A 19,301-nucleotide genomic window follows, 5' to 3' on the forward strand; every position below is an offset into this window, starting at 1 on the left:
CTATTCTAATTAGTCATCCATTGCTGAGCTTTTTATGACTCCTAAGTTTTACTAACATTTAAATTCTTTTAATTCCTCAGCAAGTTTTAATCTTTCTTCTTAATAATGGAATGTTTCTACTTTGTAGCGTGGTGTACTGAACTGGAATTAAATGCTTGTATCTCTTCTTTCAATTTATAAATTTTCATAATCAAGGTAGCTTTTAATCTTTTGCTTCGAAGCACAATATCATGTACAAATACAACTTGGAACAATTATGAAAAAGTTCTCCTTTTCATTGGATTAGTCACATTACTCCTATTTGGTACCTCTTTGAAGTTTGGAGCTGTTAAAACTTGAATTACGCAAGTAAGAATAGAAGTTCTCAGCTGAAATGTACTCATTTTCCAGAACACACTTGCAAAATACGTAACTGCTAAAATTTTGAAACACTTTGAGAGTTATAAAAAATACCTTGCATTTGATGAGACTGTGGGATCAGATAAGAAACCTCAGAGGAAGACTAGTTTAAGAGAATCAGCATACCTGTGTAAAAAAACTTAATTACATTTTGTCTAATGCAGTAGGTGTCTTTTTAGTCATCCCCACCTCCAAATAGCCTGGTGGTAAAATATAACCATGGAATAATTACAATTTTATTTCAGTGAAAAAGCAGATACTGTTCCTGGATATGATTTCTTAGTGAATTCAGTGTGGCCAGAAATAGTACATGGTTTAGAAGAGAAATTGCCATCACTGTTTAACCCTGGAAACCCAGACGTGTTTCATGAGGTAATTCATTTTAATTTTTTCCATTTGTGATTCCTTTGACATACACAAGAGTTGAATGAGTCATGTTCTCTAGCTTTTTTTTCCCTGCTGCTTTTCTGTAAATCCATGTTGTTGCATGGCTTGAAAGAGGAGGTTATCTCAAATCACTTGATTTAAGTTTCACAGAAATTAATTCTCCCCTCAGGTTTCTCAGGAAAGCTCATACAGAAATTATCGGAAGCCATTTAGTCATGTGCATTTGCTTTACACTATAGGAAGGTTAAAAAAATTCTTTGTTTCACTTGCTCGTGAAGAGCTTTTGCTCTCTTTCCGTGCTGCAGATTATGTTGTGATTAGAAATACAAGTCAACTAAAAGAAACAGAAATACTTGGAGGCAGTGTGATAAGGTTTAGAACATGAAAGAAGTCTTTTCCCTGGTATTGCAACCAATTATGAAGCAAGCTTACATTATAAAATGAATTTAAAGTACTCATCACCCTTGTATTTTCATCATTGGCAGTGCTGCTCTGTCTCTAAAAGATCATCTTTTACAGCTGAAGCAGATTTCTTGGTCTAGTATGAAGATTGGCTCTGACGGTACTTTATTAGTATGTCACAAGGAGAAAATACGAGCTTTCTGCTTTTCTTCATGTCCTGTCTGTCTGTATTTAACCATGATTGCTGAAATATTTGGATTTTTTTTTTTCCTTGCAGCTTGACTTATGATTACTGTGAAACCTTTTATTTTCAAGATGGAGATGGCAGGCAGTGATAAATTGTCTGAAGGAAGGCATAGTTGGCAGGTCAGGACAGATGATTTAGGGAAATGTTAGATTGCTGGTGGAGGTTTCTAAGGCAAACGATTCTTCCTGTGTTCATCTAAAACTGTTTTTACTAAATACATTTTTCTTGGAATTTAAGATCTCTTTCATACAGATACATTGAATAATTGAAGGCAGACAGGTATGACAGTGAATGTTTGCAGGGCTGGCTCTGAATCAGAAGCAAATGAAATGGATGTTAAAGAAAGTTGTGGTAGTGCCATGCAGATGACACTATAGGGTCACTATTCTCACCCCGCCCTGGTGAGAATATTTAGTTTTCCATAAAATTTCAGTCACTCTTCAAGCTTTTACATAATGCTCTGCATACTGCAAATTGTGAGCTATGCTGGGCTTTTGTCATTTGTCATCATTCTTGGTTTATAACAGAATGTATTTTATCTTCAGAAGAGCTGGGTTTGCTGGTTTAAATTACTTATTTTTAAAAGGCTGTCATCTTATATTAAGCTGACCAACACTGACATTGTGTTTATTTTGAAACAAAACTACTATAAAAACCCAACACCTCCTCCATGACCCTCAGGTAAATCATGTAGTAAGTCTAAAGTACTTTCCACACTGCTTTTGACTACTTAAGTGACTCAGAGTCTAAATCATTAAAATATTTTATCTAAAAATCAGTAAGAAGTTGATGCCTTGGCACCTGAAATGCCAAGTGTAAAAATGCTGTTATGTCTGTCTAAGTCTAATGGTTCTGAATTAAGAGGAGGGAGGAAAACCCTTTAAAATTGCTTCTGCACTGCTGATAATCCAAGTAATGCAACAGATTTTAGACAGTGATCTTCTATCTCTGTTTCCTAGGTTGATAGAAATGCAGAAGTCTTTTTCTCCAGGTTTGTTTGCGTATGTATACATGTATAGGTTTAATGCTGAAAAGTTTGAATATGCAGTATTATCTGTTAGAAGGTTTGTAGATGTAGAGGAGGGGAATGGAAAAAAATTTTTTTTTTCAAATCCTGTAAAAATCAGACTGGCAGTGTTAAGTGTGTATGTTTAACTATTTACTCATGCAGAGGTGGAGGGTTTTTTTTAATTGTTTCAGGTTGTCGTGCCCTTATTTCTGAGTCAGATTTGTAGATTTACATGTATTTGAAAAGAATGCTACTTTTATCCCTAAACTTTCACTTGAGATTGTTTAAATTTAGATTCCTCTGTTTGAAAATTGCTGTTTTGTTTTCCCACTTTAGCTTCTCTTGGATAACTTTGTGCAGTCAACAATCCAATCCTAGAAGCTGAAATGGGTATCAATCTTGCAGTTCATTCCCTCTCTTGGATATAATGTTATCAAGAACTAGATAAATGTCTCTTGGGTTGTCTTCTATTTTGAAAGTGATATGTCTTTTCAGAGTGTTTGGTTTATATTTCTGACTAAAAATACTTAAGGTAGCGGAGCATTAAAGGCTTGTTTGCCTTTTTACAGTGCTGGGTTTACTGTCTAAGAAAGGAGGCCGGAAAGAGCACTAATCTGTCATTCACTCTGGATTTAAATCCCATACCTTTTACGGTTCCATTGTGTTACAAATACAGCCGTGCCAGGAGAAAAGTAGTTGCCTAAAAGCTTTTGTGTACAATTTCCAGAATACTGTCTTGACATACTGAAACTGCAGCGTCACAAGAAAAATATGCTGTCGTTATACCTTTAACAGAAAGTTACAAATTTATTGAGATACACAAGTATGCCCGTGTCAGTGTGTGTCCTGTGGTTGCAGGAGTTTCTGAGAGCAGAACCTGTAAGCAGCAACTCAGGGTCTTCTGAGAATGTTTTACTGCTTCGTAGGAGACAAAATCACATCACTCATGTAGTGCTCTGGATTGTGGTAAAAGCCTTGTTGCCACAGCCCTGCTGCTGCTCTTCCTAAAATGAAGTCAGAAGCACTGAGAGATTCAGTCAGGCTTATTTCATTAATTCAGCAGTGGCTTAATGAGCATGTATGATGGGTATGGCTGTTTTCTGTTTTTTTTAATAGAATAAACTTGCACATAAGCCAAACTGTTTTTCATTGCACAGAGGTAGATTTTAACTTTAGCTGTATTTTGATTTTTAAATTGAATTACATAACCTTTGTGTTTTGTTGGCAAGGTCTGTTTTGTGTGAAATAACATTAATGCACTATTTTGCTTCTGGTTTTTGCTCGAGTGTTTGCTTTTCTGCTTTGTGTATGATTTAATTTATTACTTCATTATTTTCAGGGTGTTAATAAGTTACTGTTGAGAGTAAGCCCACAGTGCCTTTGAGGATTAATGTACTTTCTCTTTGCTTGCAACTAATTTAATACTATTTGTAAACATCTTATTAGAAGTATACACTGGATAAAGTTACTTTATCTGAAATTGTTTGAAGTTCTGCAAATATTTGGTATTTGCAAAATATTTTTAGGGAAATAGTTCTAGAAATTCCTATGATACAGGTCCTGTATAACAGAAAAAAGTCATGCTTTCATTCTTGTGTGTGTTTGTTTATATGTAATCCTGGGTTTTGTTCCTGATTACTTCTGTTGTATACCTTTATCTCCTGCAGCTGACTCTGTTCTGAGTACTGTGCAGCACTGTTGTTCCACCCCAGTGACTTAGGTTAGAAACACTGATGCATCTCTCAGATCAGTTCTGCTTGTTCAGGGTACTTGGACAATCATATGCTTTTTAGAAGTGTCCTGAAATAGGTTTTCCTATGGTAGAGTAACACTTAACTAGCTATTTAGTTTTGGTTTCATTGCAATCCAGGATTTTAGCCTTGTATGATTAGGTTATTCAGCCCATTCTGAACCTTGAGCTTAACTGTAGCATGATACAAGAGTTCTGCTGAATGGGTGGTGGGCTTCCTTGTTTGCTGAGACCCTGTGCGTGATCAAAATGCTCATTTTTTTTCTGCAGAAGTACACTACTAGTATGGATTTTGTACGGAAATTTGAAAGACAGTGTGGCTCCCAGGCCAGTGTGAAACGGTTAAGATCTCATCCCTCTTACCACAGCTTTAACAACAAATGGAACTTGCCTGTGTATTTTCAAATAAGGTTAGTATGCATTTTTTTGTTCACTCTTTCAAAAGCAGAGTTCAGTCACAGCAAGATGAACTGGCTTAGGGTCAGACCTCCTCATTGTTCAAAGTTTCACTTGTCAACAAATCATAATAGAAGTCAAAATAAGAATTTAATTACTAAGACAAGTAACTGTTTTATACATCTTTCCGATGTAGCAAAATCACAGCCAGCTACTCTTCAATATGTACTGTGGTGTTGTTGCACTGAATTTGATATGCTACTCGTAAGACTTTCAGGAACAGATCTAGATGAGTCTTGAAATCGTGTTTCAAATTCTTGTTCTCCAGTGTCCCTGGAACTGAACTGTATGTTGAAGGATGCTACTAGTACAAATCCAGAGGAATACTCACTGTGAGGAAAGAAGCCTTTCTTTTTAGAAATACAGAATTAAAGGACTTGACAACTTGTAGCTTTTCCATATGTAGCCATGTTTCTGACATCCTTTTTATCTCACAGGATGCACTCTGTATAGTGCTCGGTCTTGTAGTGTTGCCTTCCCAAAGATTGCCCTACTATTCCCTTTTCCTGAGGAGCTAAGTAATAAGTTTTGGCTTACTTTTCCAGCAGGTCTGATGTACCTGTAGTATTACCTTTTACAGATCTTGCAGCTAGAAGAAAGCAGAAAGACCCAAGAAAGACCCGTTTTAATTCTAGTAATTCTAGAATTTTAATGAACAAAACAGAACGTAAAACCATACTTTTAGAAAGTGTAGTCTACACATAAGCCTCCAAGCAAGAAAGAGAACTGTTGATGAAGTCTGATGTTTATTTTTAACCTGGATCACTTCAGTGGCCTTTTCTTATTGCATGGTTCTATAACTGACAATAACAGTACAACCATAGCCACGTACGTACAGTTTCTTTGATACAGGATAAATCTACATTGCTGCTGAAAAATTCCATCCAGGAATCTTATGAATGCTATAGCTAATGTAAGAAAAGTGACAGGAGCATGGGGCTGGGAGCAGGGTCTTAGTGTTTTGCTGGTTCGTTGTGTTTGTAAAACAAAAACCCCAGCCTCTGACATCCTGGTTTGGTTTTTTGCTTGTACATCTGTTCCTGCAGCTGTGTAGTGAATTGATATGAAGATCTGTTACCCTGGGCAGAGAAAGGCTGATGTTCAACTCCAATCAATTTCTCCAAACCACTTAACTGTACAAATATTTGCACTGGCCCAAGGGAAAGGACAGGAGTACTCACTAAAGTAGCAGTGCTGAGTGCATAGACTAAAAGTGTCCATGGAACTGTAGCCTTTATGAACTTTTTAACAGATGTATATCATTAATAGGTCTGTGAGTCTGCCCCTTTTGTTTGAAAGTGCAGCTTTTCTAGTAAGTGACCACTTGATGAAACTTTGATACTCTTGCTCATAAAATTGAAAGGGAGCTTCAACATATTCTTTCTGTTCAAAAATGTTCTTTCCCATTGGGTATTTTGAGCTCTGACTGATAAAAAAACTTTTTAAAAAATCATTTTCCTTTAATCCAAGATTACTGTAAATCTAAATAGTGCACTATTTCAGTAAATGTTTGGATAACAGCAGCTGGTTCATCTTTCACCATGTTATTCCTATATATTGGAATAATCTGATAATTTTCAGAAGTGCCCATGAATTCTTTAGTGCACAACTGTGAAAATAATGCAAGATGTTCATTATATATATCAGGGAAGCGTTTTCTTTGATGTATGTTAATATCCTTAAGTCATACAGGATTTTTATTGAAGTATTTTCTCACACTATGGCATTTATAGTTAAGATTGTTGGGTTTTTTCCTTTTTTCAATCACAGAAATTACCCAGAACAATCAGCCCTCACTAAAGCCTTTACAAATGATCCTTTGAGGAACAGATGGGTGTACAGGCATTTCTTCTGTAGCAGTGCTGGCACAAACAGCCCCTGTAATTCTTTCCCTTACCATTCCTTCAGTTACGTCAGTACAACTGATTGTGGAACTGTAGTGGGGAAATTTTTTTCATGTGTAAGAAACATTCAGCAAAAATTCTGTCGTTGGTAAAAATCTAATTCCATTCTCTAATCCTTTTCACCATAAGACTTAAACGCACTGCTCTGTTGGTGGAAGTGGTGCATAGGCAGGAATGAAGTTTTGAAGCGATTTAACAACTATTTCTAAGATTTGTTTAGCTGCTAAACAACATCTAGTCCATTAGGAGTTTGAACAAGAAGATCTAGGTGGGCCCCTGTTCTGATCTGGAAATGGCAGTTGAGAGGCTTTAAGAGGAGCCCTACAGGTTCGTAATTAGTAAGTTTGATAGAAAGGGTTACAGAGTTACTATGATGCACATAAAAGCAAGAAAGGGGAAACCAATGACAGTAGAGCTTTCTATAGGGGAACTTAAAATGATAACTTTGTTTTGGTATTTAGAGGGAAAACCTGGTGAAAGAATTTTCTGCAACTCTTGCTTGACAGTTTTTAGATGAGGGAAATGCTATGTTGTTTATCCAATATGTTTTAAATACAGAAAAGTATCAAAGGTTTTAATATTAACTTTGCTGTTATACCTAAAAAATTGGAGGTGGGATTTTTTTTTTTTTACTTTTGCGAAGGGTGAATTTTTAAAAACAGGGGTCAAGGTATCCTGTGAGGAACTATTGATTTTTATCAGGTACAGAATTGTTTGCAGAACCTTATGCCACTGTTCATTAACTAACAAGTAGAAAGGTGAAGCCTCCAGTGTCACATGACATATCTGAAGGTCAGCTAAACCGAGTATGAGACAATGTGTTCACTTTTAGTTTAAAAACAGTAACAAAACAAAAAACTTCACTCCTCAAAAAAGCTGAAGACTTGATGCTCTGTGAGCTATCATTCTGATAATGTTTGCAACCGTGACTTTAATAATTCCCAAACTATAAGCTTTGTATTTGCCTGTAAAATGTCAAAGGTTTCCTTTCAAGTGTTTCAATGTTGGTCTGGTTTATATCCCAATTTGTTGGACAAAAATAACCCCATGTTTAAAATCTGTGTATGTGCATTGATAGCACATGGAAATAATATTGAAATAAACATTGGAAAAAATGTTTAGCCATCCATTTAAGCAATTGTTGAATTGTAATATTAAAAACTTTTCTGTCTCTCAGATTCAGAGAAATAGCAGGGGCCTTAGAAGAAGCACTTTCAGATACGCTAGAGGAAGCACCAGGTAAGCTTTTATTGCAAAAAATAATTTCTCTATCGTGAAGGAATCAGTGGTATAAGTAGCAGTGGTTACTGTCTGTCTAGTGAGTATTTAGTAACATGCATCCTGTGGGTTCACATGAACTTTCTGTTTTCTGATGAACTGATTAAACAGTATAATACATTTTTATAGAGAAGGCAACATGAGAGTACTGTTCAGTGATCACTTTACTTACTGAAAACACCCCTTTTGGCAGCAGCTATTAACATATTTGTGGAATATGTTCAGTGCAAGAATGAGCTAAATTGGCATTTGGCATCCTCTGAATGACAACCAAAAGGCTATGCTGTGTTATTGGGGCATATTTTTCTTAATTGTTGTAGGGCCATGCAGAGGCGAAAATGGCTATCTGTTGGCAGCATTCAAGCTTCCTGTGGTTTATAGTGTTGGTGTCTGCTCCAAAAATATACATTGATTTATGAGCAGATGAGGAGGTATGCACAGGAAAGACCAGAGTGGAAGGGAAAACCTGTTATATTCATTAGAAGTATACTACAATCAGAAAAACTTAATTCAGTTAACAGAGTAAATACTTATGAAGAAGGCATCTAAGAGCCACTTACATATGTGTGTGTGTGTGTATATATATATATATATACACGCACACATATATACACACACGTGCTATCGGAAGAGAGCAAGGAGAAGAAAATCCTAATGGAGATGGAATGCGTAAATCCTCCTACTTCAAGGTGTTTTCCTGGAACTTGCAGACACATTCCTTAGCTCTCTAATTGTATGCTGTAAAATGTTAGTGCGTGAACTGCTTTAAAAGTATTTGGTTTAAATCTGGATATTCCCACTGTGTTTTAAATAAATACTTGTAGCACATATCTCAGACATAACTGTGACAGGACCAGTAGTTTAGTGTTAAGGGAGCATTACTTTATGGCTGGCAAGCATGTCTAATATAACTACTTCATAAGACAGGCAAAAATTATCCTGGAAATGTTATCTCCTGAAGTGGATTATTTGGCCAAGCTGTTGCTGCCTTTGTTGCAGGCAAATTCTCATTTGTTGCTTTTGCGTGCATAGCTGCAGCAAGACTTAGTGGAATTTGAAATCTAAAGCAGTGGGGAGCTTGTATTTTAAGAGTTTGTTTCAGACAGTGCTTAATAAATCCTCTTTGCTATCTTTGCGATTGTGTCTCTTTGGAAGAATTTTTTTTTTACTTTTTTTTAAAATCTCAGGTAATGCAATTACATTGATCTTACATCTTTTAAAAATGTGCTTAGGAACTTGACATTTGTTGTCTGATTGTTTCTAGCCGGCAGCTCATACTGTCTTTTGGCCACTCACATGGTCTGGATGAGTCTTCTGAAGTGCTGGTCAGATCAAATGTTTTTACCATTATTAGCACACAGATTGTGGAAACTTAGTCTGCAAATTTTGGCACGCTACTCTGTGTTCATTGGTGAGGTAAGAGAACAGCATGCTTATGGTTTGGTGATTGGGTATGTCCATCAATAAGAGACCTTTTGAAACAAAGTATGTGACCTCTCTTTAAGCAATTTTTTTTTTTTTTTCCTGAATTTAGCATTCTTTAACAAGAACACTTTCAACCAGTTCATGAGTTGTTTTATAAAAAATATCACTGCAAAATACATTATTAACCACAAATAATCAGTGTTGCTGCCTCTGTCTGATGGTTGCCACAGCTGCATTTCCATGTATGCTTAAGGCTGCCTCTGTCACTGAAAGAAGTCACAACTTTTGGTTTTGTTCTGTGTGAGTGTTTACTTGTTGTGAAACTGAGCCAGGTGAAAACTAACCCTGCAAAAAAAAAAAAAAGGGGGGGGTAAATTAATCCAGATCAGTTGCTCAGTGCTGAGACTGTAAAACTGAAAGTTTCATGGGCAACTGACTCAATATCAATGATTCCTTGCTTCTGAGCAGGAGAAGTTGTGCTTTGGTCTTCTACTTCCCACTCCCAGCCATACAAGTTTCCCTGTTTCTTGTGTCCTAGAAAGACAGCATGATAGAATAATTGGGATTGAAAGGGACTTCTGAAGGCCCTCTGGTCCCAATTCCTGCTCAAAATAGGGCCAGCTTAGATAAGGTTGTGCCGTCTTTTCAGGTTGAATTTGGGAACCCTGATCCAATAACTGACCACTTTTTCCACTTTTTTGATCAGAATTTCCCTTGCTACAATCCATGTCCATTGCCTCTCACTCTGTCACTGTACCTCATGGAAAAGTCTGATTCCATCTTTTCTATATGTGCCCCTTAGGTAGTCGGAGGCATCAGTAGGATCACCCTTTTTCCTTTTTTTAAGACTCAGTGACTCAGTCCTCTCAGTTAAATTGATTTATGAAAAGTACTGATAAGTACCAGAGTTAAAACAGAGTAGTTGAGTGAAGCATGTGCCTTACAGCAGAGGGCTTGAGGAGGTGGGAGGAAGGAGTTGTTTGACAGCAATGGTTATGATTTTTGTATTCCAGCATATGAAAATAAACTGTGTTTCTGCGAAGCAGATAATGATCAGATTTTTGGTCTTGCACATTCCTCCAATGCAATAGTTCATTTGAACACCACACAGGTGAAAATTGCTGTGGGACTGGACTGCCCTCTACTATAGTGACAAATTTGCTCCAAATGATCCAACTCCATAGTGCACCAAGAACTGTTTTAAAAATATCTTTTTTTGACAGAATTTAGGAATGCTAATATCCCTTGCAAGTGTGGCATTCTATTGCTGAGAATTTACAAATCCTGTATATACTGTTTCTGTTTGTCCAACTTTAACTACTTTCACTGTTGCTAGGGTTCACATCTTAATTTGATGTTTCAGGTTTCTGTAAGGCCCATTTCCAGTGAGAATACAAAGGAAAGCAAAAAATCTGTGCCAGTTGGTAGAAAGGAATCTTCTGTAAACCTCAACCCTAGTGAGGACCAAGGGAATGGGTCTTCTCCAGAAGGTCAGCCATTGCCTTCTGTATCTAGTACTCAGCTGGTATATGTTGCTGCAGATCTGGACAAACTCCAGGATCAGGTTTGTGCTTGTGATTTTACTTACAAAAGAGTCTTCGTTGATCTATGTGCCAGTATAGTTTGGCATCTTTTTAAACTGTTTAAAATAATGTACCATAAAGCTATTTATTTTTTGTTCTAAATGCTAAAACTGGTGTAGTCTAATATAGAAAATATCACCTGAAATAAATGGTCTACTCTGTGCTTATTTGGGATGGCAGATTACAGAAAAACCACTTAAGGTATTTAAACTCTTTTTATCAGTAGCAGCCGGCATTAATCCCTAAAATAATATGTTTCTGCTCATTTTTGGTGCAAAGCGTCACTGTGCTAGAGTCTTACCTTTGCTAGTAAAATCTCTGTTGCAGCTTGGAGTGTGGTGCAATATTCAGCTTTAATATTACATTCTCCTTTAAATGTTTACTGGATTTAGTTTTTGAGGTTGAAAAAAGTTTTATCATCATAATTATACTTTACTAGTGATCCACAATTTTGAAAAGAGATGTATGGTATTAATTTTCTTCCAGTAGGGATGACTTCTGTGTAGTATTGGTCAATAAGGCTGAAATTTCTGTAATTTGTGAAGTTCTAAGTTGCATCTGTGTTGATAATATTTTGTTAACTTTAAATTATTTCCTCTGAGGACAATAGTAAGGTAGCAGATTTAGTGCATGGGCCTTAATTCCCATGAATATTGTATTCTTCTAGTACTGGTTTCCCATAAATGCAGTAAAAATACAGAAAAGATTGAAGGCATCTTTTGATGCACTGGAAACTTACAGAATGTAGAAAAAGTAATTAAAATATATTTATAACATTATAACATAATATTATGACTGTATCTCTTCTTGGTTTTTTTGTTCAGATTCCTGACATCTTAGAAATGATTAAACCAAAACTTGAAATGATTGGCTTCAGGAATGTATCTTGTATTGCAGGTAAAGCTGAGAGGCTGAATTCAGTCTCTTTCCCCTTTCTCGCAGATTCCCTCTGCCAACCAAATAAAATCAGCTTTTACATGTTATTTGTAATGAGAAATTTGAAAATACAATGTTTTTATTACTTAATGAAGCTTGCTTTAGGTTTAAATAATTGTTAAATAGAAACTATCTTGAACAGACATGTTGTGTCTGGAAAATGTTTGATTTAGAATTGAGTGAGTCAGAAGTGTATTGGAGTTGGGGGGGTGGGGTGGTTTTTGGGGTGGCTTTGGTTTTGTTTTGAAGTAACTTGTCATTTTTCCAGTTATTAGGATACTTCTTCAGCAAGTGGGGGGCCTTAGACTAGAAGATTCATATCATATCTTTAAACTCCTACTTGTAAAGGAAATGAGGAAGAAGGAGAGGCTTTCCATTTTCCAGTTGAAACTAAAATATTTTTCTAAAAAGATTTTTTCTTTCTCTGGCCTGATGAATCATGTAAGGAGGAGAGTTACCAGTTTCATAGTTAAATACATTAACTTCAGAGGACAGAAATTATTTTAGCCTCTCTTTCCTGGTTTGTATTTTTTTAAGCTGATCATTCTTTGTGAAACTTGGAGTCTGATTTTAATTTAGTTATTAAAGCCAGGCATCTAGCTGGGTGAGTGAACTAGTCCCTGTCTTCAAGTATAGGTAGAAGTTCTGCACTGTGAATTCCACTTAAATCTCTTAAATCAGGATTATTGGTAGATACCCAAATCTCTAAATCAGGATTATTGGTAGATGCCCAAGTCCGTAAGAGAGGTAGGAGCCTGTGCACATCTCCCACTCAGTAGGTGGTCTGTTGTCAATCACAACTTTGAGTTGAGCATGTTCCAGTCACTCCACAGGGAATTTAGGTACTGTGAAAAAGAACTTCACAACCATGGATTCTTTGGTAGGTTGGAGCCTTTTGAATCAAGTCCCTTGCTATATTGGTAATACTGAAAAAACTGTGAACCTGGAGAATATTACTTTAGCCCTTTTTTTTTCTTTCCTTCCTTCCATCTGTTTTTCTGCCTGAGGAATGGTTGATGTTACCAGTGATGTTTCATAAATGGCTGGTGTGTATTTATTTAATAAGCATCCTGGATTCAACACCAGCAGCCATCTAGGATAGTGAGTGAGATTGGGATGATGGGGGAATTCACATAAATTTATGTTGTGATTGGGCAGGGTAGCTCAGTTTAAACTTTAGCATTTTTACTTCAATAGGAGCCTTGGAAGACTCGAAGACTTCTTTATCTGCCTGTGTGCCTACCTTGAATAATAGGATTATCCAAGATCTCAGTGAGTCCTCCTTCACTTACCTGAAGAGTGCACTGGAAGTTCCAAGATTATATAGGAGAACCAATAAGGTCAGTGCAGGTTGCAGATGAAAAAATATATCTCAGAAAGGCCTGTGCTAAGAATGTTAACCGGTCAGTACATTTATGAGTTCTTCAGGCCTGTCCATATCTGCTTGATAGTCAAGAGCACTATTATATACCTTGACATAATTTAGTGATTTACTGTTTACCTCATTGCAAAGGAAAAAAAAATGGTATTTTCAAAATTTTAGCTAGGGTAACAATGATGAGAGCATAGACCTGAGATAGAAGGAAGGGCAAGGAGTAGAACTGTTGATGTGCAAAAGAAAAGGGTTAATGAGAATAAATGTGTTTCCCTCATGTCATAGCATATACCACAAGAGGTAGTGTTGCTGAATGGCACGCTTCTTTTGGGAAGATTATACTTCTGCCTGCCATTGCAAGAAACTTCTTCCCAGTGAGCTAGCTGCTTGGGTTTGATCCAAGAAGTATCTTGCACAGTAAGAACAAGATGAGAATGGCTAAAAAGAGTAATCTGTTGAGAAACTAATAAAAAGTAATGGTGAAATACGGTACCAAAACCAATTGTCTGACCTTGGCTTGTTATACTACTGTGATTTGCCTTGGCCAGCCTGTCTGCACAGTTGTGTTGGTAGTTAGCTTGATATCATTCAGGCAATAGAGAAAAATCTGAGTAATGGGAACCACAGACTACTATGTCCTTGCCTAATTTGAACACAGAAGGCAGGCTGAGATGGGCAAGGCCACAGTTCTTTCCCATTCACCCCTCTCTCCTTGCTCTCTCTTCCTACTTGTTTGTGGGGTGGTTTTGGTCAGGGGTGGGGGGAGGGTTGCCTTGGCTCACCAAAATGAAAAGCACTTTCCTGGCTATAATGAAGAAACTGTCCTGCCACCAGCGATGCTGTACTTTTTCAATGGCTACATGGAAGAAATTAGAGCTGTTAAGTCTACTTCTTTCAAGGATATTAAATTTTCTTTGGGTGCTAAACATTTAGGGTAAGCTGGAAGAGAAATTGTTCCTAAGGGAGTAGTTTATTACCTCAGTTTATTACTAGGGTTTCTCACTATCTTAGTTTTAAGGACATACTTAATAAGAAATTGTATTTAAAAAGAAGAAACAACCTCAAGGCTAATAAATTCATCTATGTAGTGACTAGATTGTTCCATCTTTAACAGAGAATATTTTTACTGAAAGTTAAGGAAAGAGTAGAACAAAGTATGTAAGTCCAAGGAGGGTGAAAAACCCCATAACGCTACACTGCTTAGCTCAGTTACCTGAAAGCGAACTCTGCATAGTGATTTAGTGACTGCCATCATCATTGCTGTTCATGGGATGTTTAAGCAGATGGTGGGCTAACTGTGCCAAAACAAAGACATAGGACCTGGCCACTTTCAGGTCAGTCGAGTTGCTAGCTTGAGCTCTGTACTCCATGAGTGTGACTGCATTGCTCTCTTGGCTGGCAGTCTAACTGGCTTTATGTGGTGTGAAGCCCGAACAGGAGACAACTTGGGTAGAGAAGGTACATTATTACAGTCATGTTAAGTTCTGGCAACTTTATTTTGACTATACACTGATTTTTCAGCAGAATTCAGAATTTGGCATGAGGATAGTCTTTGCAGGAACTGGATGAGCAAAGGCCCTTTTGCTTGGCCAGGTTCTAAGATTTTGAACTCTAAGACGTTAATGAGGTATTTCAGGTGACAGATTTTGTGTACCCTGGATATGTTCTGTTGCTTTGCAGTGCATGAGGTTCACCCAAGCTATGTGTGGATCATTCCTGGAGAGATGAAGCATTCTGCAACCAAAACTAGCTGAGAAGATAGTGAGGGGATGTTAGTTATCCCAAAAGCATTCTTCTGGAAAATATATTGGGGGAGCAGGATGGTGTAAGAACAGAAGGAACAACGTCTTCAGTTTAGTGAAGTATAGTATGAGATAGTAGGTATTAGTAGATATAATAGTCAGTTGTGGACACTGAGTCTGATCAGCTTTCTCTGAAATCAGCATGAGCAGGAAGTGTATTCAGGATCAAGCCCTGGTATTAGGAGTGGCTGGCTGGCACATGCATCTCTCAAAAAGCCTTGGTCGTTTTGAACCTTGTTCTATATGTATCACATTGTATAACACTACTGAATGATTTTGTGATGGTGTCTTTCCTATCTATGATGACTTCTTCATTGGTTTGTCATGAATGGAGTGTGTATCTCTTTGCTTAGGTGCAGGCTTAGCATTTTATATATGTGCTAGAATTTGGTGTTGATACTTTCAGTAAGTAAATTACTGTTTCTTTTTCCCCACCTTGTTTCCGGGTCATCTACCAGGAGGTGCCAACTAAAGCTTCACCTTATGTTGACAGTGCTCTTAAGCCCTTCTACCGACTGCAGAATGAATACAAAGATACATTGAAGCAGCCCATGATTCATCAATGGTTGGAAGGTGCCCTCTCTGAAAGCACACAAAAGTAAGAGAACCATGTAGAACATTCTTTGCATTAATTAAAAACTCCAGTGTCCATTGAATGGGCACAGGAAAAAAACAAAACACTATGAATTAAAACAACTGTAACAAAAAGAAGATTATGCCCCTCTTTTGGCAGGGTATATCTTTTCAACTTACTCTGGTGTTGTGTATTCAGCAGGTGAAAAGCAGGGCAGGGAATCCAGAGGCTTGGCTTCTGCTCAGGTCTGTGCAAACCGTGACATTGTGGATAGGGCATTTGAAAGATTATTTAGCTCTAGTAATGCAAGAGACAACTAAAAAGTTGCATTTTGTGTCAGAATTGACCTTAACCTCATGTTGTTTTCAGTGAGCAATGGTCAAATTTTCAAGAAACTCGAGTTCTATTTTCCTTTGACTTTTTTAATGTATGTAATGATTATCCAACCTTTCAGTGGTTTAAAAAAAAAAGCTTTGGATTTTTTTAACTGCTGAAGAGCTAACTGTTCAGTGTAATAAGGCAGTCATAAAGCAATGCTTTCTTTAGTAGAGCTTCTGTTTCCTAGTTAACATCTTGAGAACTTCTTGAGCTTGAATATCCATTTGCATTAAGATCCGTAATGGTGTTTGTTTCCATCTGTTTGTCCAGGTGTATTTTAAATTCATACTGCTGTGGGATGTTGCATTCTATGAGTTCAACCAGTTAAACTGTGTAACGTGGGAATGCAATACTTGCTTTTGTTTGGAAGTTCTGCCAGATAATTTCACTGGATACCTCCTACTTCTTGCACTGTGAACAGTTTATTCCTTGTGCCAGCTATAATATTTCATATCTCTGTAATCTTGCTTCAGACTAAAGAGTCTGCTTAGCCTATTTTGATGTTTCTTTCCTCTTCCCATCTTGATAGTTATTGTTTGCTGGTTTTCTTTGTCCTTTCTGGTCATAGATGGTATGATCAGAAGAGTCCATACAGGTTAAAGTGTGATGCTGTGATTTCTGTCTGTCCTTACATGGTTTTTATAATAATTCTTAGCATATTGTCGTGTCTGTTGACTGCTGCTGAGTATTGGATTGATGTTTTCTGAGAATTAGCCACATAATACTGAGGCTTTAAACTGTAGTTAGCACATGAATTCTTGCCTGCCCTTCACCTCCTTATCCCTCCCTGCTCCACTTCTGGCACCTCTCAGGTACTTATTAATGCCCAATGAATCTGCAGTGCTTTGCACTCACTTTCTTGGTTATTCAGAATAAATTTAATATTATAAGACAATTTTGACACTCAAATATTCACCAACTATCCTTAAAACTGTTCTTAAGTGTTTTGGACAGGGCTAAGCATAGATTGGTCTGGATTCCACTGGTCACTTTCATTTAGCACAAAAATTGATTTTTCAAGCTTGGTGTCTCTTCATTTAACCAGTTACTAGTCCATAAAAAGAAGCTTACTCTTAACCCACAGCAGTTATGTTTAAGTAACATTGTTGAAGGACTCCAAAGATTTATGGAATGTCAAGTCACACCTAAAATATCTTAGACCTAAAATATCTTAGAGTGAATTCTTGTCTGTCTGTTTATCTACCTCTCTGTGTCTAGTAAGCCTTGCTTTTACAGTTTCAGTAAATCTGGTGACAGCACACAAAGTAAGTAGCTGTTCTGTAGTTCCTTGGATCCAGCCAGAGCTTCTTTTTTCCCCAAAAAGCAGTTTCTCGCTTTCCATGTCAGCATTACCGAAACCGACTTAAGTGCTAGGTTAAAAATGGTGGTAGTGGTTAAGCATGGGTAAGACTGACAGGTTCATTTGTTAATTCCTTAAAATTTTCTGTTGAATTCTGTTTTTGTGATTTGTTGTTACTATCTTTATCAATTTGTTTCAAAATGTCTTATCCTCACTGAAAGAGAAGAGACAAACTGAATTTCTTAAATGGAAGAACATTGTAGTTTTTTCATTGAGAATAGTGCAAGTAATTAATTTCCTGCCATGACAATATCTTCTTACATTCAAATGAGAAGAACAGAGAAGAGCATAAACTGATTAAAAATCACTGAGGACTAAACTTGCTTAAATGGCAGAAGAACTAAAAAGTACAGCAGAAGGAGGAAGCCTTCACAAGTGAGTGGAGTGGGACTAGGATATGAAAAGAGACCACAGTTGACTTTTATTGGGATACTTTTACTTTTTGTAGAATGGTATCTTGAGACAGTCCCCATGGCACTGGCAAGCAATTTTTCTTTACCCATTCTTATCCAATTATCCCTTAAAAAAGTTTGCCTGCTTTCTGTTGCTTCCCTGTTTAAAAGTAAGCATCAGGAAGATTCTTTCAACTTTCTTAATTTTTACAGTAGTAGCTTGTTCACTGTCATAGAGAGGGTCTTTGAAAGTTACAGATTTTAGCAAATTATAGAACATAGCTTGATCTGGTCACTTCTCTTATGGCTCCTCTAATATCCCATTGTTGCTCTATTTTCTCCTCTTAGCTATTCTTAACAACTCACTATCCTGGGCATCTGTTAATTAATGTATGTGATATTATTCCCTTCCCATTTAGGCATGGGATTTCAGTCCATAAGGTTTTTTGAACTTCTGTTGATTAGTTGGTTTCTTTACCTTGTTTGATTCTATGCTTTCTGTAATGTGGATCCCAGTATGCTATTTCTAACTGGGCATTAGTGTTGTTCTGACTTTTCCTGCCAGCTTTCCAAGAGTCCTGTTTAGATCAGTTTCTTTATTTTAGAAATAGGCATTTCTGACTGGTGTGCACTTGCATGTTCTCATATACACATGCACTTCTGTAACTTGTCTAAAACAATGTATTTTTTGGTCTGTCAGGCTGTTATTCTTGTCCTTTTTGTAAAAGGAATTTTACTTAGCGCTTTCTTGGTTGTAAATAGAGGCTGATCCAGACTCTTTAAAATTGAGCAATTACATTCCTTGGTCTCTATTGAGTTCAAATATCTTTATCAGGGCAAAAATATTGTGATGAGAAGGAGGCTTCAACACTGACTAGTAATCTTCAGATTGACTCTAGAAATAATGACGAAAATACTAATTAGTTGATAATGATGGAAACATGAGTAGCTTCCTTGCAAGGAAAACCATTCCTCCCAGAATTGTTCAGCATTTTTCTCAGGGCCAGTGATGTACTGGTGTGTATGAAGTAGGCTCTTCTGTAAAAGTGTAATTTTTTTCTTTCTCATTAATCTTCCTTAATTTAGGTATTATGAAACTGTATCTGATGTGCTAAGTTCTGTTAAGAAAATGGAAGAGAGCCTAAAAAGGTTGAAGCAAGCCAGAAGAACTGCAACTTCGAACCCTGTTGGTACAAACGGGGGCATGAGTGATGATAACAAAATCCGCCTGCAGCTGGCCCTAGATGTTGAGTATTTTGGAGAACAAGTAAGTTCTGAGAAACAAGTTTGTTTACTATTATTACTAGTTTTGGAAGGGAGTGAGATGGAGGAAAGGGAAGCTTGACATAAAAAAGCTTTGTCGGTATGGTTTGGGTTTGGGGGTTTTTTCTTTGTTTTTTTACAACTGTATAATGGAGGTGACATGAGACCTTGGTGATTGTAGATCCCACTTGAGCAATGCATGTTCTCCTGTCCTTTCTTATACAAATACAAAGCTTGTATTTCTGACTACTCAAAATTCAAGTAGTGCTTACAAGCACAAAGAAGAAACACTGTGTGGACAGATCAGAGGGCAGGGACCTTCCTTAGCTCTGCTGGAAACATCTTCATGGCCCTGCTTTTGTTTGCCTTCTCCCTGGATAT

General features: G+C 37.0%; 1 protein-coding gene across 5 annotated transcripts in view; it reads left to right on the plus strand.

Annotated features, from left to right (window-relative positions):
- The window catches only part of COG2 (component of oligomeric golgi complex 2), a 32,875-nt gene that overhangs the window by 11,908 nt on the left and 1,666 nt on the right, over positions 1 to 19,301 (plus strand). For 4 of the 5 annotated variants that reach the window (XM_074818513.1, XM_074818511.1, XM_074818514.1 and 1 more), the window contains 9 exons: positions 645 to 771; positions 4,465 to 4,604; positions 7,732 to 7,793; positions 9,097 to 9,248; positions 10,621 to 10,821; positions 11,665 to 11,737; positions 12,974 to 13,116; positions 15,412 to 15,551; positions 18,744 to 18,924. In XM_074818513.1, coding sequence (XP_074674614.1) covers positions 645 to 771; positions 4,465 to 4,604; positions 7,732 to 7,793; positions 9,097 to 9,248; positions 10,621 to 10,821; positions 11,665 to 11,737; positions 12,974 to 13,116; positions 15,412 to 15,551; positions 18,744 to 18,924 — 1,219 coding nt within the window. The remainder of the gene's footprint in view (positions 1 to 644; positions 772 to 4,464; positions 4,605 to 7,731; positions 7,794 to 9,096; positions 9,249 to 10,620; positions 10,822 to 11,664; positions 11,738 to 12,973; positions 13,117 to 15,411; positions 15,552 to 18,743; positions 18,925 to 19,301) is intronic. The other variant, XM_074818512.1, reaches the window with a different exon arrangement.

The sequence above is a fragment of the Strix aluco genome, chromosome 3, assembly GCF_031877795.1.
Source record: "Strix aluco isolate bStrAlu1 chromosome 3, bStrAlu1.hap1, whole genome shotgun sequence".
Lineage (NCBI taxonomy): Eukaryota > Metazoa > Chordata > Aves > Strigiformes > Strigidae > Strix > Strix aluco.